The sequence below is a fragment of the Octopus bimaculoides genome, chromosome 22 (genome assembly GCF_046866305.1).
Source record: "Octopus bimaculoides isolate indiv1 chromosome 22, ASM4686630v1, whole genome shotgun sequence".
NCBI lineage: Eukaryota > Metazoa > Mollusca > Cephalopoda > Octopoda > Octopodidae > Octopus > Octopus bimaculoides.
In genome coordinates this window covers 1141402-1156269 of record NC_142949.1, presented here as the reverse complement: position 1 = coordinate 1156269, position 14868 = coordinate 1141402, and the positions used below count along the sequence as shown (strand labels likewise).

The 14868-nt window shown below is 35.8% G+C and overlaps 1 protein-coding gene across 3 annotated transcripts in view; it reads left to right on the top strand.

The window, feature by feature from the left end:
• Positions 1 to 14424, top strand: part of LOC106874451 (casein kinase I) — a 94327-nt gene extending 79903 nt beyond the window's left edge. For 2 of the 3 annotated variants that reach the window (XM_089339676.1, XM_014922189.3), the window contains exon 9: positions 12406 to 14424. In XM_089339676.1, the coding sequence (XP_089195802.1) occupies positions 12406 to 12641 (236 nt within the window). In that variant the 3' untranslated portion in view covers positions 12642 to 14424. Of the gene's footprint in view, positions 1 to 4073; positions 4136 to 12405 lie in introns of all 3 variants that reach the window. The other variant, XM_089339677.1, reaches the window with a different exon arrangement.
• Positions 14425 to 14868: the final 444 nt, after the last annotated feature.

Genomic DNA, 14868 nt, shown 5'->3' with positions numbered 1-14868 from the left:
TAAACTGTTGGGATCAGTTGTACTTCTTTTTTGATATTCTTCCAATTATCGTTAACCATTTTAATAAGGTCAGGCAGGCTCTGTGGTTTCCCTAGAAGTGAGTTATTGGCTCTTGTGACGTTTAAACTTGGATCAAGAGGTTATTTGTCCAGCAGCTAAGCTTCCCAACCATTGTGCCTAACGTTTAAGAATTATACATTTAAAATTTTATTTTTCATTAGAATCTATTGAAAGTCTAATGATATTATTCAGTTTGTTGTGAGTACCTTCATCTTCCTGTTCATATAAAAAGAAATAAATGTTTTAAAGCTATTCTCTGCAAGTTTAAAAAGATTAAAATTCTACATTTTGGTAAGACACTCTTTTTTGATTAGGCATGAATATTTATTTTATGAAATTGCTAAACATTGAGTTCATTATTAAGTATATTGCATTTGGGTTTTAATATTTTATTCATTGTTCTAAGAGTTATTCATTCTGATTAAATATTTGGCAAAAAGAAATTATATCAGCCACTCATTTGAACAAAAAAAAAAAAAATTGGAATTTTAGTTTAAAATTGTTTTTCTGTAAATATTAAAAATTGATTTCAACTTCACATTAAAAATATCCTTTTTTTTATAATTTTTTTTTTTATAAACCAGTGAAGGGGCTTTTGTATAATTGCTTGATATGTTAATAATAGTCAAAACTTCTTAAATGGACACAGTGGATGCTGGTATCCTAAGTAGACTACGAAAAATTAATCAGAATGGTCTTAAACTGAAGTTTCTGATTAGTTTGAATCTGGAGCAGAACCAGCAACTACTTTGATTTTAGAAGAACACCTGAGCTTGTGTATTTACGGTGTCATTTGTCTGACACCTCTATGTGTGAATTATTATCATTAATGACTCTGAAATCATCTGAATTCAATGTTATCTAATTCACATCTATTTTCCCCTCTCAAAGAACAACAAGTCAAATTGTTTTACTAGTACACATACTGACCGGTCAGTCTTCATGAAAATATTTCACTCTCCAACTGTTCTAAACTATTGTTTTATATTTCTCTGGTAGAAATAATGATTTCTGATTTAAGCACAAGGCCGGCAGTTTTGAGGAGATGGATTTGGTTGATACTACTGACACCAGTACTTGACTGGTGCCATTTATTTCCTTGTAACAAAAGGATGAAAAGCAAAGTTAGCCTTGGTGGGACTTGAACTCACAATGTAAAGAGACTGAACAAACATCCTCGTGCATTGTTTTATGACACTCTAATAATTCCACCTCTCCCCACCACCCTATATTTCTGTCAGTTTCACTCATGAGTATACAATTGCTTAATCAACTGAACTACCTGCCTCACTGAATTAGAATGTAAGTGGTGGACTATTCCACACACACACACATATGCCATTTATGTAAGCTTCTAGTGTGATAGTGTGTAACAAGGCTGGACTTTTTGAATTACTACCACAATCAGTCTGACACAGGCTTCCTCCACAAAGCATTGGTCAATCGGAGGCTGTGATAAAAGACATATGTCCAAGATGTCATGTAGTGGGTTTGAACTCCAGGACTTCAGTGTTTGAAAGCAAACTTAACCACTTGGTCTAGGCACTAGAACATTACCTTCTGTCTTAAGTAGAATTTTACATATCAGAGCTTTTGATTTGATTAATTCAGGTAAGATGGACACTAATGTATAGTGCAGTTACCAATGATGTTTTGTTATTTGAAGAACAATGAGTTTCAATCTTCTCTGCTTATTTTCGTTCTGTAGCTGTTCTAAATGAATTTTATTTATAGTTATAATTCTGATAATCTGGCACATACAAAATACCATTGGCTCCTCTGTTTCCAACATAACTCAGTACCTAAATGTTGGATGATTTGGACCTAGTATTTGACAGCATTTTTACAATATGGTTCTGTTGAAGTGGGGGCATTGATGATGAGTGGTAAAATGTTTTGTTGGTTTTTTTTTGGTTTTTTTTGGTGCTGTCAAGTCCTTACAGACAAAGAAGTAAACTTCCAGAAAGCATATTGAATTTACTCACTCAATTGCATTCTTTTTTTAAATTTGTGGTCTTTGTGTCTCTGCAAGAAATCAAAGGTTTTAGTTCCATTGCTATCATTAAAATAGGAATGATTAAGGGGTTGTTTAAAATGGATGTTAACTTTGTAATAATCCAGTTTTGTTATGGATCTGTTTTGTCGACAGTTTAGGTTAGTCTGCTTTTGTTGCCATGAAAGAGAGGATTGTTATATCTGGCAGTAATTTGGTCCCTCTGAGCTGTTCTGTGTTAATTTCTGGCGTTTCCCATTTGCTAGCTCATTAATAATTTTTGTCATGATCCAGCAAAAGAACCTCTGCTTGGTTGCTCAACCTGCAAGAAACAGAAGACCAATTTCCCTTATCACATCCTACCAAAGAGATGCATTGGAGAATGTTGTTTCAGATACTGAGTAGAAGGGAAAAAAGAGGAATGTCATGGCTGGAATGGCTTGATAATAAGCCTGCTGTGTCAGGACTCGGGGCTATCAACAGTATCAAATTATATGTATTTTGCCTGACTTTAGTTGTCAGGAACATTAGTGTCTTTCTGCTATTTCTTTACATTCTCGATTCTATTCTTGTCAGTGTGACCAATAAGTACCAGTCTTGTACTGTTGATCAGCTGACTAAAGCGATTTATTTATTTTTAAAGAAATGTGTGGTGTTGTTCCATGGTTAGAAATTTTTTCACTGATTGCTTTAATGTTTTGATTTGTTAAATGTAGGAGGGCAGGTGTGTTAATTTGCCAGTTATTTCCTTATGTATTAAAACTGATAGTAATCGATGCCATCAGTCTTCAGATGGCAAGTGAGAAGAACGGATGAATTCTTATTCATTACATAATTTGATAACACTGTCATGTCAGTTTATTTTGTGTTTTAAGTACTAATTAGATAAGCTGTTTAATTGCAGGGCAAGATTTTAGCTTCCATGGATTTTACTCTGGCAAAATACAACTGAAATAATGTTTGTCTTTTCTAAATGTGGTTGTGTCATTGATAGAATGCTGTAGCCTTTTATAAAGGTAGTTTTTAGCATCTGAAATTCTAATGATCTTGTAAGATAATTGAAATAGTTAAGAAGTGTATATTTTAAATACTAACTCATTGTGATGATATACTAAGATGCAACGCTGATATGCCTTGCAAAAATAGCAGCACACAGTTTGTTATTCTTTTATTTTATTTGAGCAGTTTTTTTTTTGTCTTTTCTTTGCTTTTTCTCTGCTTACAATCTTGCTAGCTTTTGGAATATGTCTTTCTCAAAAGAAGACTTAGTATTCACATACTTTCATGTGACAAGAAAACACCAGATGTCTCATCTGACTTTCAGCATGGCTCTGGGAAAGATCGAACATATATATATATTGCTTTTATTTTTAATTTTTTTTAATTACTTCAATGATGGCTTTTTGTTAATTTATGCAAAATATATCTTGAGAGTTCTGTCATAATTTTTTTTTGTCTCAGTGAAAAGTTAATAAAAATTATGGTTTTTATGCTTTTGAGCTTCATGCATAAAGTCACATTTTATTTCTGTAGCAAGTTATTTGCTGCAAATATATTTTTGTAATTTGCTTTAGCCATTTTCTTCAGTGAAATGACTGTAGGTCTCTATTCATCTCCTGTCTATTTTATTATGAGTAAATAACAATGCCTCATCAGATGTTTGGTAGTTAATGAGTGAATGATTACTTTTGCCTTCACTCTATTAATTAGTGTCAATACATGTTCGTTTATATAATTCTTATGTGACTATATTTGCAAACACTTCGTTTCATTTAATCTTGCATATAATTAGTATCATTTCATCTGTCCAGTACTGATGTTGTTAATTTTGAGCTTTTTCAGTTTAGACGTAGACTCTTTCATCGTTGTTGCTGTTACTCTGTTGCATATGTAGTATTTTATGTTGTAGCAAATCAATGTTAATATTTGTGCTTTGTTTTTTTTTTAACTTTTTTATTTTTAGTTTTAATGCTTTGTTTTTTTTTTCTTTTTTTTTTTTTTTTTTCCAACAATACTTCAGATTTCAGGTTGAAAAAAAAATATTGAGTTTGCTAGACAAGAAGAAGACTGAAACCTTACTTTGTAAGCATATTTTCACATCCCAATCTGTTATGAGGTTCTTTGATTTTATTTCCCCTCCTCTTTTTCTTATTATTTAGTTTGATAATTATCACATTTGCTTTTGTAAATTATCATATTTACCAGAAGAAATTTATCTTCAGAGCCTTAGAAAAACATCTTGCCACCGTCTCTGCTGCTAACAGCTTTTGGGTGCTGCATCACCCACCTTTATACTTAATGCTTTTAATATTGCATAGGACTCTAGCAATTATTAAACTATACAAGCATGCCCCCTTGAAAGGAACAAGAAAATTGAAAAAGTTGTGGTGGATGATGAAATTTTAAATTTTTTGTCTTCATTTAGTTCAAGACTTCAATCTTCATTACTCTCCCTCGACACCAAAAGGAACCTCCTATATATATATATATATATATATATATATATATATATATATCTACTCCAACAATATTTTCTTTTGTTGTGCCTAGGGAGTCGTTACACCAATATTAATAACACATGCACTGGTTCAATTCCACTACTTTACTATTAATCAACTTGGTGTTAAAAGGTGGTAGGTCGAGTCCAGAAGCCTGCTCTTAAAAGTATCTCAGACTGACTTTATACTAAATACAATCTAGTTTAAGTCAACATTCACAGTAATTACATGCATACACACGCACATATAACTATATAAACACACAAATATGCGCATGCTCACACACACACACACACACACACACACATGTATTAACATATCAATTAGTTGGATAGATATTTAACCAACTGACTAATAATAAAAGAGTGGAATTGAACAGGTGCATGTGTTATAAATATTGGTGTAATAGCTCTCCCCAGACACAACAGAATTTGTTTCAACACATGAATTCACATAAAGAATCTTGCAAACCAAATACAAAAAGGAAATGATTTTCTTTTCTTTCCAAAATCACTTGTATGATGAAAACAGAAAGTATTGTCTGAAAGTTTTCACTCAGTTATACCTACACAAATATATTTTATCTAGAATTATTTCTTTAGATTACACAAGCAATTATGGTGGGTAGTGGAGGTGTGTATAGTTTGTGAAGAATATGCAGAAATATGTATAATACATGCTTATGGCATATATTAATATATATCTGGGTGTATGTACATATAAATATAAACGTGTATTTGTGTGTGTTTACTATATATCTGTGTGTATGTACATATATATTTGCGTGTTTTCATGTAGTTATATATGCATGTGTATGCATGTATGTAATTGCTGTGTGAAATATGTTGACTAAAACTAGATTGTATTTAGCTTAGAATAAGTCAGTTTGAGATACTCTTAAGAGCAGGATTCTGGACTCAATAAAACTGGTAAAAAAAAAAAATTTTAAAAAATAGTATTTTCATTTTTATTTTTTAACTCCCTCTCCAACTTCACAAATGATAATTACATATTTTCTTATTTATACTGCTCTGGTAATTTCTTTTTCCCACAACAGGCACTTTATTGGCTGGTTGCTATGCTTCGGTTGAAATTTGTGGGCATGCATACCTATTTGCTTACTCATAAAGCCATTTATACACGTGTGCGCATGCATGTAGAAAGAAAATTGGCACACACTGAGAAATGTGTGTGCATCCCACATTTCACTCACAATGAAAACTTCTGTCTTTCTAAATTTATTATTCCAGCTTATTTTAATTCTGAATGTAACATTGGTTTTAGTTTACGCTTTTCAGCATGACAAAGCTATATGTTTCGGTTTCGTACTGCACAAGATTTTGACCATGGGTTCATATCAAATCATTGATTGAAAATTTTCCTTTCCTGTTTGGAATCTCTGTATCTATACAAATGACCATTCATGTGTATCTCTGTGTGTTTACATATGCATTCCGTATGTTGACAGGAGTTCCACTCGACATTTTGAGTTAGTTTTGTATGGCTTGATGGCCATCCTATTGCCAGTCTTTGTTTTTAAGTGAGATATTTTTTATTCCACTGGTCATCACCAACTGAAATTAAAATTGTCAGGCTACAAGATATAATGTGTACAAACGAGCATTACTGTCAGTGTGAAGTCACTCGGAACCACACACAGTAGGCTTCCATTCAAATTGCATCTACCAAATTTCACTGACAAGGCATGGCTGGCCAGTCTGAGAATATAGTAGAAGACACTTACCTATATATATATATATATATATATATACACACACACATATATATACACACATATATATATATATATATTGCTGAGTGGTTGGTGTCAGGAAGGGCATCCAGCTGTAAAAACCCTGCCAAAACAGTCACAGGAGTCTGGTGCAGGTTTCTGCCTGGCCAGCTCCTGTCAAACCATCCCAACCAATGCCAGATTGGAAGGTGGATGTTAAATGATGATGATAATATATATATAGGTACCTTGCATATCGGTGTTGTAAGAGGCATGTAATAAGATTAGACACAGAAAAATGGTATCTGGATGTAAAAGGCTGCTTCAGACAATCTACCTAACTTATGCAAGCAAAGAAAAGACATAAAACACGCACACACACACACACACGTGGAAAAGGAGAGAGAGTAGAAGAGTATGTATATTCAGTGTTTGTGTGTGTGTGTGTCTAGTACACTGTAAGTGGTTGGTAATTAGAAGGGCATCAATTGTAGAAACCAAACTAATCAATGAAATGAAGGACATGGCATGGACTTCTGACTTCTCTATGAGGACAGTGACTCTAAATAACGAACTGACTCTGATTATGACAACATCCCTAACTCATGCCAACATGAAGTGTGGACATAAGATGACAATGTTCAGCATTTTAATTAATATAATTTGTATACATCATCATTTTACTTGTGTTTTCCATGCTCATGTGGACTGGACAAGTCCTCACAGTTCTACTTAGTTGGGTGACAGTAAGAAAGCGTGAGGTCAGGTATTGGGGGGGGTCATGTGCTGTTGCTGCATTCACTATTTGTTGGTATATTCCTGGGTCCTCCCTGGTTGAACTGATATTTGCCACTGGGAAGTCTCTGTTCAGTCTGAGGAGGCCTATAAGGGAGAGTGAGGGGTTCCAATACCAATTTGCCTGTGGGGAGCAATGAGTGATAGCTGGCTGCTCAGAAAAGTCGAAAGTGCATTGGAAAGGAATAGATCTGATCCTACTACCTTTCATACACAGGCATCTTGATGAAACAGTGTCCCTTACCTAGTCACCACTATCAAACTTCCATTTAACAGCCACACTGCCCTCTTCCCAAACATACAAATATGGATGCAGATACTTTCCAGCCTCCGTTGCTGCCATCATTTCTGTGATTTTTTTTCTTTTTTACTGTTCTTGCACATATAAACGCTTCTTCTCCAGCGCTGTCTCTTTGTTGTTGCCTTTGTGAGATTCAATATTCTTAGATCAGTAGTCACCACTCTGCTGTGTATTTTCTTAGGTCTCTGTCTTCCACATATTCCATTCCATTATCTTAAATTGCTTTGTACAGCTATCATCCTCTATATCCATCAAATACTCATAATTTTCTCTTGCAAACTGCATCTGATTGTGTTTGTATCCAGTTAGGGTTAGTTTTTTAACGAGAGTTACTACCGTCTCAGATGGGTTGGATGAACACATCTTGCTTCTCACCCTGACCCAGTTCTACTCAGTTAATTTGTGCTCAGCTGTTTTTGCACACCCAGTGGATTAAGCTCACTTTATTTTTCTCATCTTCTGAAATTCTCTGCATTCACTGATCACGTCTTACTAACATGCTCCACTAGTTTATACAGAAGCATGCAATTTGTCCTTCAGTCTTTTTCAGTCCATTCCAACACTGGCTGCTATGTTTTCAGAACATCTATCTACTTTCACTGATATTTAAGTCACATTATACGCACATACAAACACAATGAATGTATGTATGTATAATATATTTATATATATATAGGTAGATATTTTACAATTTGCTCAATAAAAGCACACATGAGCATAGATTCATTCAAATGGTTTGAAGGCTCTGTAAATGTAGCTAATGGCAGTTTTGTTATGCAGGTGACGTATCCACAAGTGGAGTAGCTAGAATAAGAATGGTGGGGAAAAAAATGAAAGAGTTTATTTCTTCTGTTGGCAGCAATAAATTTTTTCTCTCAGTAATGGGAAAATTGGAGGAAGATTGCGAGGATTGTGAAGGCTGGAAAGAAAATGAAGCAAGTGTTCTTCATGGGATGTGTACGGTTTGAGTGTATCGAGTGTTGGAGAGTACATGAGCTGAGAGACGAGGTGGATAGACGAGGAATCAGATTTAGTGTGCAAGAGAGAAAACTATATTGGTATGTGATACATATAAAGGATCAGTGTGTGTGTAGATATATGCCTCAAGATTTATTTTGTTCAGAGTTGACTGTGTATCTGTGACTTGGAAATTTCTTTCTAGGGGCACATGCCTGTGGAGCTGCTATCCTGTTGTCCCTGCCCCCTCTATATACCCAGGTTTCACCAGTCATGCATTCCCATCCCCTCTTTGCAGTCATGTGAACTCCCTATTCCTTCACCCTCAGCAATGCTTTACCATCCCCTTTATATTCTTATCCCCGTACCTTTAGAACATGCCCTGACACTTCGCCACCATCTCTTTCGCTCTCTCTCTCTCTCACTCTTTCTCCTTTCACTTGCTCTCTCTCTCTTTCTATCTCTCTCATGTTTCTGTCCCTCTGTCATCTCTCCTCTCCTGGCACAAAGCTGCCTCCAAAGGATCTTTGTTTTGCAAGTTGCTTGGCAACCTTTTTGGTGCTAGGACGTGAAAAGCATCCAGCTGTTAAAACTGTGCTAAAGCAGAGAGGAGCTTGGTGCAGTTTTATGGCTGGCTTCTGTCAAACTGTCCAACCCATGCCAGCATGGAAGGTGGATATTAAATGATGATGATATATACATCCTGGTAGTCGTATTACATATATTGTAATGTAGGTGTGTGTGTGTGTGTATTATAATGTATATATATCATCATCATCATCATCATCATATGAACCACTTTCCCATGTGTGCATGAATCAGATTGAATTCATTGATGTGGATTTTTTTTTTATATAACTGGATCCCCTTTCTGTTGCCAAACATGGAAGACTGGAAACAAGGAACACCACTTGCATGACAGCAACACTCATTTACAAACTTTGCACAATGACAAGACAAAGAAATTCAAAGACACACACACACACACACGTGTATGCATGTCTTTGTGTTTCTCTGTCTATGCATACAACAGACTTCTTTCAGTTTCCATTTCCCAAATCCACTCATAAGGTTTTGGTCAGCCCAGAGCTATGGAAGAAGACACTTGCCCAAGTGCTATGCAGTGAGACTAAACATAAAATCACATGGTTGGGAAGTGAACTTGTGCGTGTGTGTGTGTGTGTGTGTGTGTGTTTGTATATTATGAATCCAGAACCATGGCAATGCTACCATTGTTAACCACCCTCACACAATATACAAATCAAACAATATATAAGAGAGAATAGTGAGAGAGAGGTATTCCAGCCATGGTTTACTGTCTTTTCCATGCGTATAGGAAATTAAGGAATAAATTCTTAGAGGTGGGATGTCTTTTGAACATTTGGCTGCTATTTTTTATCGGCCTAGAATGATATTAATAGGTCTAATGAGACACTGGCACACACGCACATCATTCGTACACAAATGGACATAAAGTGCTTTCACTACTAACTTTTTCTTGCTTTTATCCCTGTATGTATTTTCTCTTTCTGTTTCATTCTCTTCAGTAGCACAACTGATGCTATTTTTATAGTCAGGCAACTGCAAGAGACGTATTTAGCTAAGAAAAAGCCATTGTACTTGGTGATGTGGAGAAAGCCTTTGACAGGCTCTGTAATATAGTGGTCTCTGAGGAAGCTAGAGGTAGACGAGTGGCTTGTGAAAGCTGTACAGGCCATGTACAGGGGTGCTTTTGTAAGGTAAGCGTTAGCTATGAGTACAGCGACAAATTTAATGTACAGGTAGGTGTTTGCCAAGGCTCCATGCTCTGTTCCTTGCTATTTGTCATCACCCTCAAGGCCATAACAGACTGGAAGCCCATGGGAGCTACGATATGCAGATAATCTTGCCCTCATAACAGAACTAGAAAAGAAATTCCAGGTGTGGAAACAGAACCTGGAATCTAAGGGCTTTAAGGTTAATTTTGCAGAGATCAAAGTCTTAGTAAACACAAAATCAAACAGGATCTTCAGGTAAATGGCCCTACTCAGTATGTAGGAGGAAAGGAGTAGGCAGCAATTCTGTACAGTGTACCCAGCACAAGCTAAGGATACACAAGAGGTGCAATGGAATAGTAATGTTACCTAGTTGTGGAATGTAGGCCCTGGCTTTCTTTGTTAACACCTTTACTGTTACCTTTCTTCCCCTACCTGTACTACTCTCCATTAACCACTTCCTTTCTGCTCTTTCTCTCCCTTCCCTGGACTGCTCTCCATCATCAACTCCTTGCTTATCTGCTATCACCCTCAATGCCCTCCAGATATCTACTGCAGCCCCTGCTCCCAACTCTCATATTTCTCTCCATCGTTTGCTAGTCTCATCCTGCCCACTCACCCAGCCCAAGCTGACATTTACCTGTGGTGCTTTGGAATCATGAAGTAAATCACACGGCTATGCCTACACCATGAAGTATACACCTTGCAGGTAGTGCTCTACTCTTTCTCAGTTGCTTACTAAAGAACCAACTGAGAACAATCTTCAGTGGTGAAACTCAAGTCGAGTCAAGGCACCAGCTTTGATTAGTTTATTTATTTCACACACACAGAAGAAAGCTAAACCTGCACCCCTCCCCCCACACCACTTCATCATCATCATCATCATCATCGTGTTGTACTGTTCACTAGAATCAGGTACATTTACAGCATAGACTTGAGAAGAAACAAGGACTCATTGGAGGTTAAAGCTACTCTGTTTGAATTTTACCAAGTGCCAGCCTTGCTGATGATGATATTTGTGGGTTGGGTTAGATTTCATAGATTTAAAATTAATTCTTCAGATAATTCACTGTATGTTTGTCTGTCACTATCAACTTTTGCCTCACTAAAACTGTCAGAATTGATATTTAGATAGAAAAGTTTCATATTAAAAAAGGCAATGACATTGCCTTCTGTTGTATTAAAGGTGTCTTAGCTGATGATGGTGGTGTGTTGGGTCGGTGGATATTGTAGTTTCTTCGTGCTTTTGCCAGATGCACATGACATGAAGGTAGCACTTGTATAGTTAATGAAATGTTAGGTGTCCAAATACTTTGCCACTGTCTTAACTTTTTCGCACTCAGATTACTCTCTCAAATGTAAAACTTATTTATTCACATTGCTTTGAATTAGTCATGGATTATCTTCCAGCTTTGAGATGTCAGTGATGTGATTGCTTATTGTTAAAATGACATTGTAAGATAGGTGTGAGAGGCTGGTTTAAATATTAAGAGGTTAAACGAGTAAGCAGAGGAGGAGGAGGTGGTGGTGGTTGGTTTGCAGGAGTGGGTGGGTGTAGGAGCCTCTCATCCCTCTTTAGTCAGTATAGAAGTTCATATAAACCTGTCTTCATCAACAAGTTCAACACATTCTTAAAGCATTTTCATCTCTCAGAAAAGATATTTAAAATTCCACATACCAAATAAGAGCAGTAAACTGGCAGAATTGGTTGCGTATTGAACCAAAAGCCTTGTGGTATTTAGTTGTAAGCATTTATAATCTTGTTTATAATCCTACCATGGTTGATACTATTCATCGTTCCAGTATCAATAAAATACGTACCAATGATGTACTCTTCAACCAGTGTCTTTGATGGTGCTGGAGGAATATATATTCCAAAATCTGCCCCACACTATTTGCAGTTGTTGCATGACCACCAATTTGTAGCCATGTTCTAGCAGAAGTTAATCTCTCTTCCCTTTTTCCTCTACCAAGGAACTGCTGTCTTATACATATGCCCTCACTATTTCTTCCTGGTTCTTTCAACTTAAATTGGTCCATTTAAACTATTTTACAGAAATAATACATTGATAATAGAACACATTATTTGGTTAGATTTCTCTTTTTGAAGAACATTCATTGTTTGTCACTTCAGATTTATGACAAAATTTCAAGCATTTGGAAAACTGCAGTGAATATCATGTATGTAACAAGTACCTGTAACAAATATCACTTGTTCATAGTTTTGTGTGTTCCTGTAAAAAAACAATTCTTCTCATTTTTGTTATATTTAGATTTTTTTTTTTTTCATGTCTTCTTTCCTTTTCCTTTTTCAGTGTCTGGAACACGACCTGGGACACGAGAGCGAGAAAAACGCAGTAGCAGCAGACTACATCGGGGTCTCCCCACTAGCACTGAGGTTAACAAGGATCAAATTAGAGTTCCAAATAATCCTGTTCAATCAAATATGATTCCACCATCAGCACAAATTAATTCAGGACTTCGACGAGGCAGTGCTTCCAAAGATGAGACAACTGGACGTTCAACTTCTTCGAGACACTTGCGCAAATAAAAATAATTAAAAAAACAAACAATTACAATGAATAAAATTAAGAGAAAAAAAAGCTGCTGGTCAGAAGTGTGTGTGTCTGTGTGTTTGTATGTGTGTGTGACTGTATGTATGTTTGTGTGTGTGTGTGACTGAGCATTTGTTGCCACTTGTCTCTGCAGACCACTTGTCACACATCACTATTATTACTACTACTACTACCACCACCACAACCACCACCATGATATTGAATGGTGGTCGTTGTTATAAGACAGCCATAATAGCTCCACTGAAGCTGCCAGATCAATTTTATACACACACACACACACACATGCACACATGACTGCTTGTCTTAATGTCAGATGTGCACTGTACGCCTACCTATCACAACCACTTTGCAACCTTTCTTTAATTTCTAAGGGTTTTTTTGTTTTTTTTCTTTTAACTGAATTAATCATCTTAGCAGCTCTTGGGTTCTAGGTTTTAGGCACAGTTAGATTTAGGGAAAAATGAATTGGTGTGGGTGATGATTACTACTACTACTACTACTACAGTGCTAAGAAGAGTTACGAAATGCTTGTTCTGCATTGAAACCAACAGACAGAACTTTAGGAATTGTGGTACCCTTGTTCATTCTGTTCAAGTTGACATCCTGACTGTTTCTTGTATTACTGCTGCAATTGAACTTTCTTCTGCCGTTCTCTAGGATTTAAAGTTTTCTAGGAGCAACAAATGCAAACAGTAGGTGCCACATTATGTTTTGGACATTTTTGGAATTTATTATTCCCCAGAAACCAATTGAAGACGACAAGTAGTAATGTGCAAAAGAAAACCAAAACCTCATATTGCTAAGTCCCTTACATTTGACACGTTCATCATTTTGTATATATTAAGCTATTGTTTTTTCCCAAGCAAGGAATTTTATAGTTAAATATACTTTGCCTTATTTTTTTCCAAAATTTTTTTCTTTCTTCTACTGTCTGGTCCATTCCAAAAGAAGCTTCAAAGCCATTCTTGAAAGAAGCTGTCTCTCTTCTGTTTAATACCATGTTCCAAAGAAGAAGAAAAAAAGAAAAAATTGTTTTAATAACAGATATGTTATTTGCTTGTGATTGGAGTCTTTTCAGCATTGTATCACCAAAGATGGCCAGTTGGCCATCTCAGTGTTTTATGTATATTAGAGAAAAATTTCCAAGTTACCACCCCCCAGCCCTTAACCCATTCCCCCACCCTTCCACTGTCATTTTCGGCTTTGTAGATCTGTCCCCCCAGCCCCTTTATATCACTTTCCTGATTTTAATTGTTGCATTTCATGGAATCTTAAACTTGTTTCCTTCTTTAAAAAAAAAAAAAATTAAAAAAAGGTAAACAACAATTTTGTTTTAAAAGAAAATACTGATGTGCATTGATTGCAATAAAATAAAACCTTTTTTTCCAATAAAATGCTTGAGTGTACATGTCACACACACACACACACACACACACACACACAACATACACACACACACACCTACACATGATCCCCACTCACTTTCACTTTTTTATTTAAAACTGCTAAATAAGAGAATTGCTGTCTCATGTTTGATGTGATGAACTCTTTGTGTTTGTAAGGCCCTGTCCCCTCAATCTTTCAATGTTTAAACAACAAAGGTGGATATCAGTCATAGGTGTAAATATTTGTATAACATTTGTATAATTTTTCATTTTGTCACTCTAAAAACTGTCTTTTATCAAACCCTTCCCAAATCTTTTAATTTTCGTTCCTCCTCTTTTTGTAAAGGCAAAGTAAAAATTGAAGTTGACCAAGTCTGATGACTTTTTTTTTATTTTCTTTTTTAATTTTTGCCCCCTACCTCAGAAATTTTGTAAAATCCACATTGTTTCCTACTTATCTTTTAAGTTATTTATTTTGTTCTTTGATGCTTTTTTTTTCTTTTCTTTAACCCTCAATTCCAACAATGTTGAGTGCAAGAATAATGGACAAACCAAACACTTATCTGAGATGGCCTTAATTATCTGTAAATATTGTTTGGCCAAAATTTTTTGAAGCGTTTGCTTGCTTAGATTTGATAGCTGAAGATGTGTGTGTGTTAATCTACTTTCCAGTACAGGCCAGTATCTATAGCAACAATGTTGATGGTGGTGGTGGTGGTGGTGGTGGTGGTGATGGTGGTGCTGGTGACAGTAAACAAGCCATCTGCACCAACAGAAAGTTTAACTGCCTCAAACTTATACCTCTTAAAATAAACAC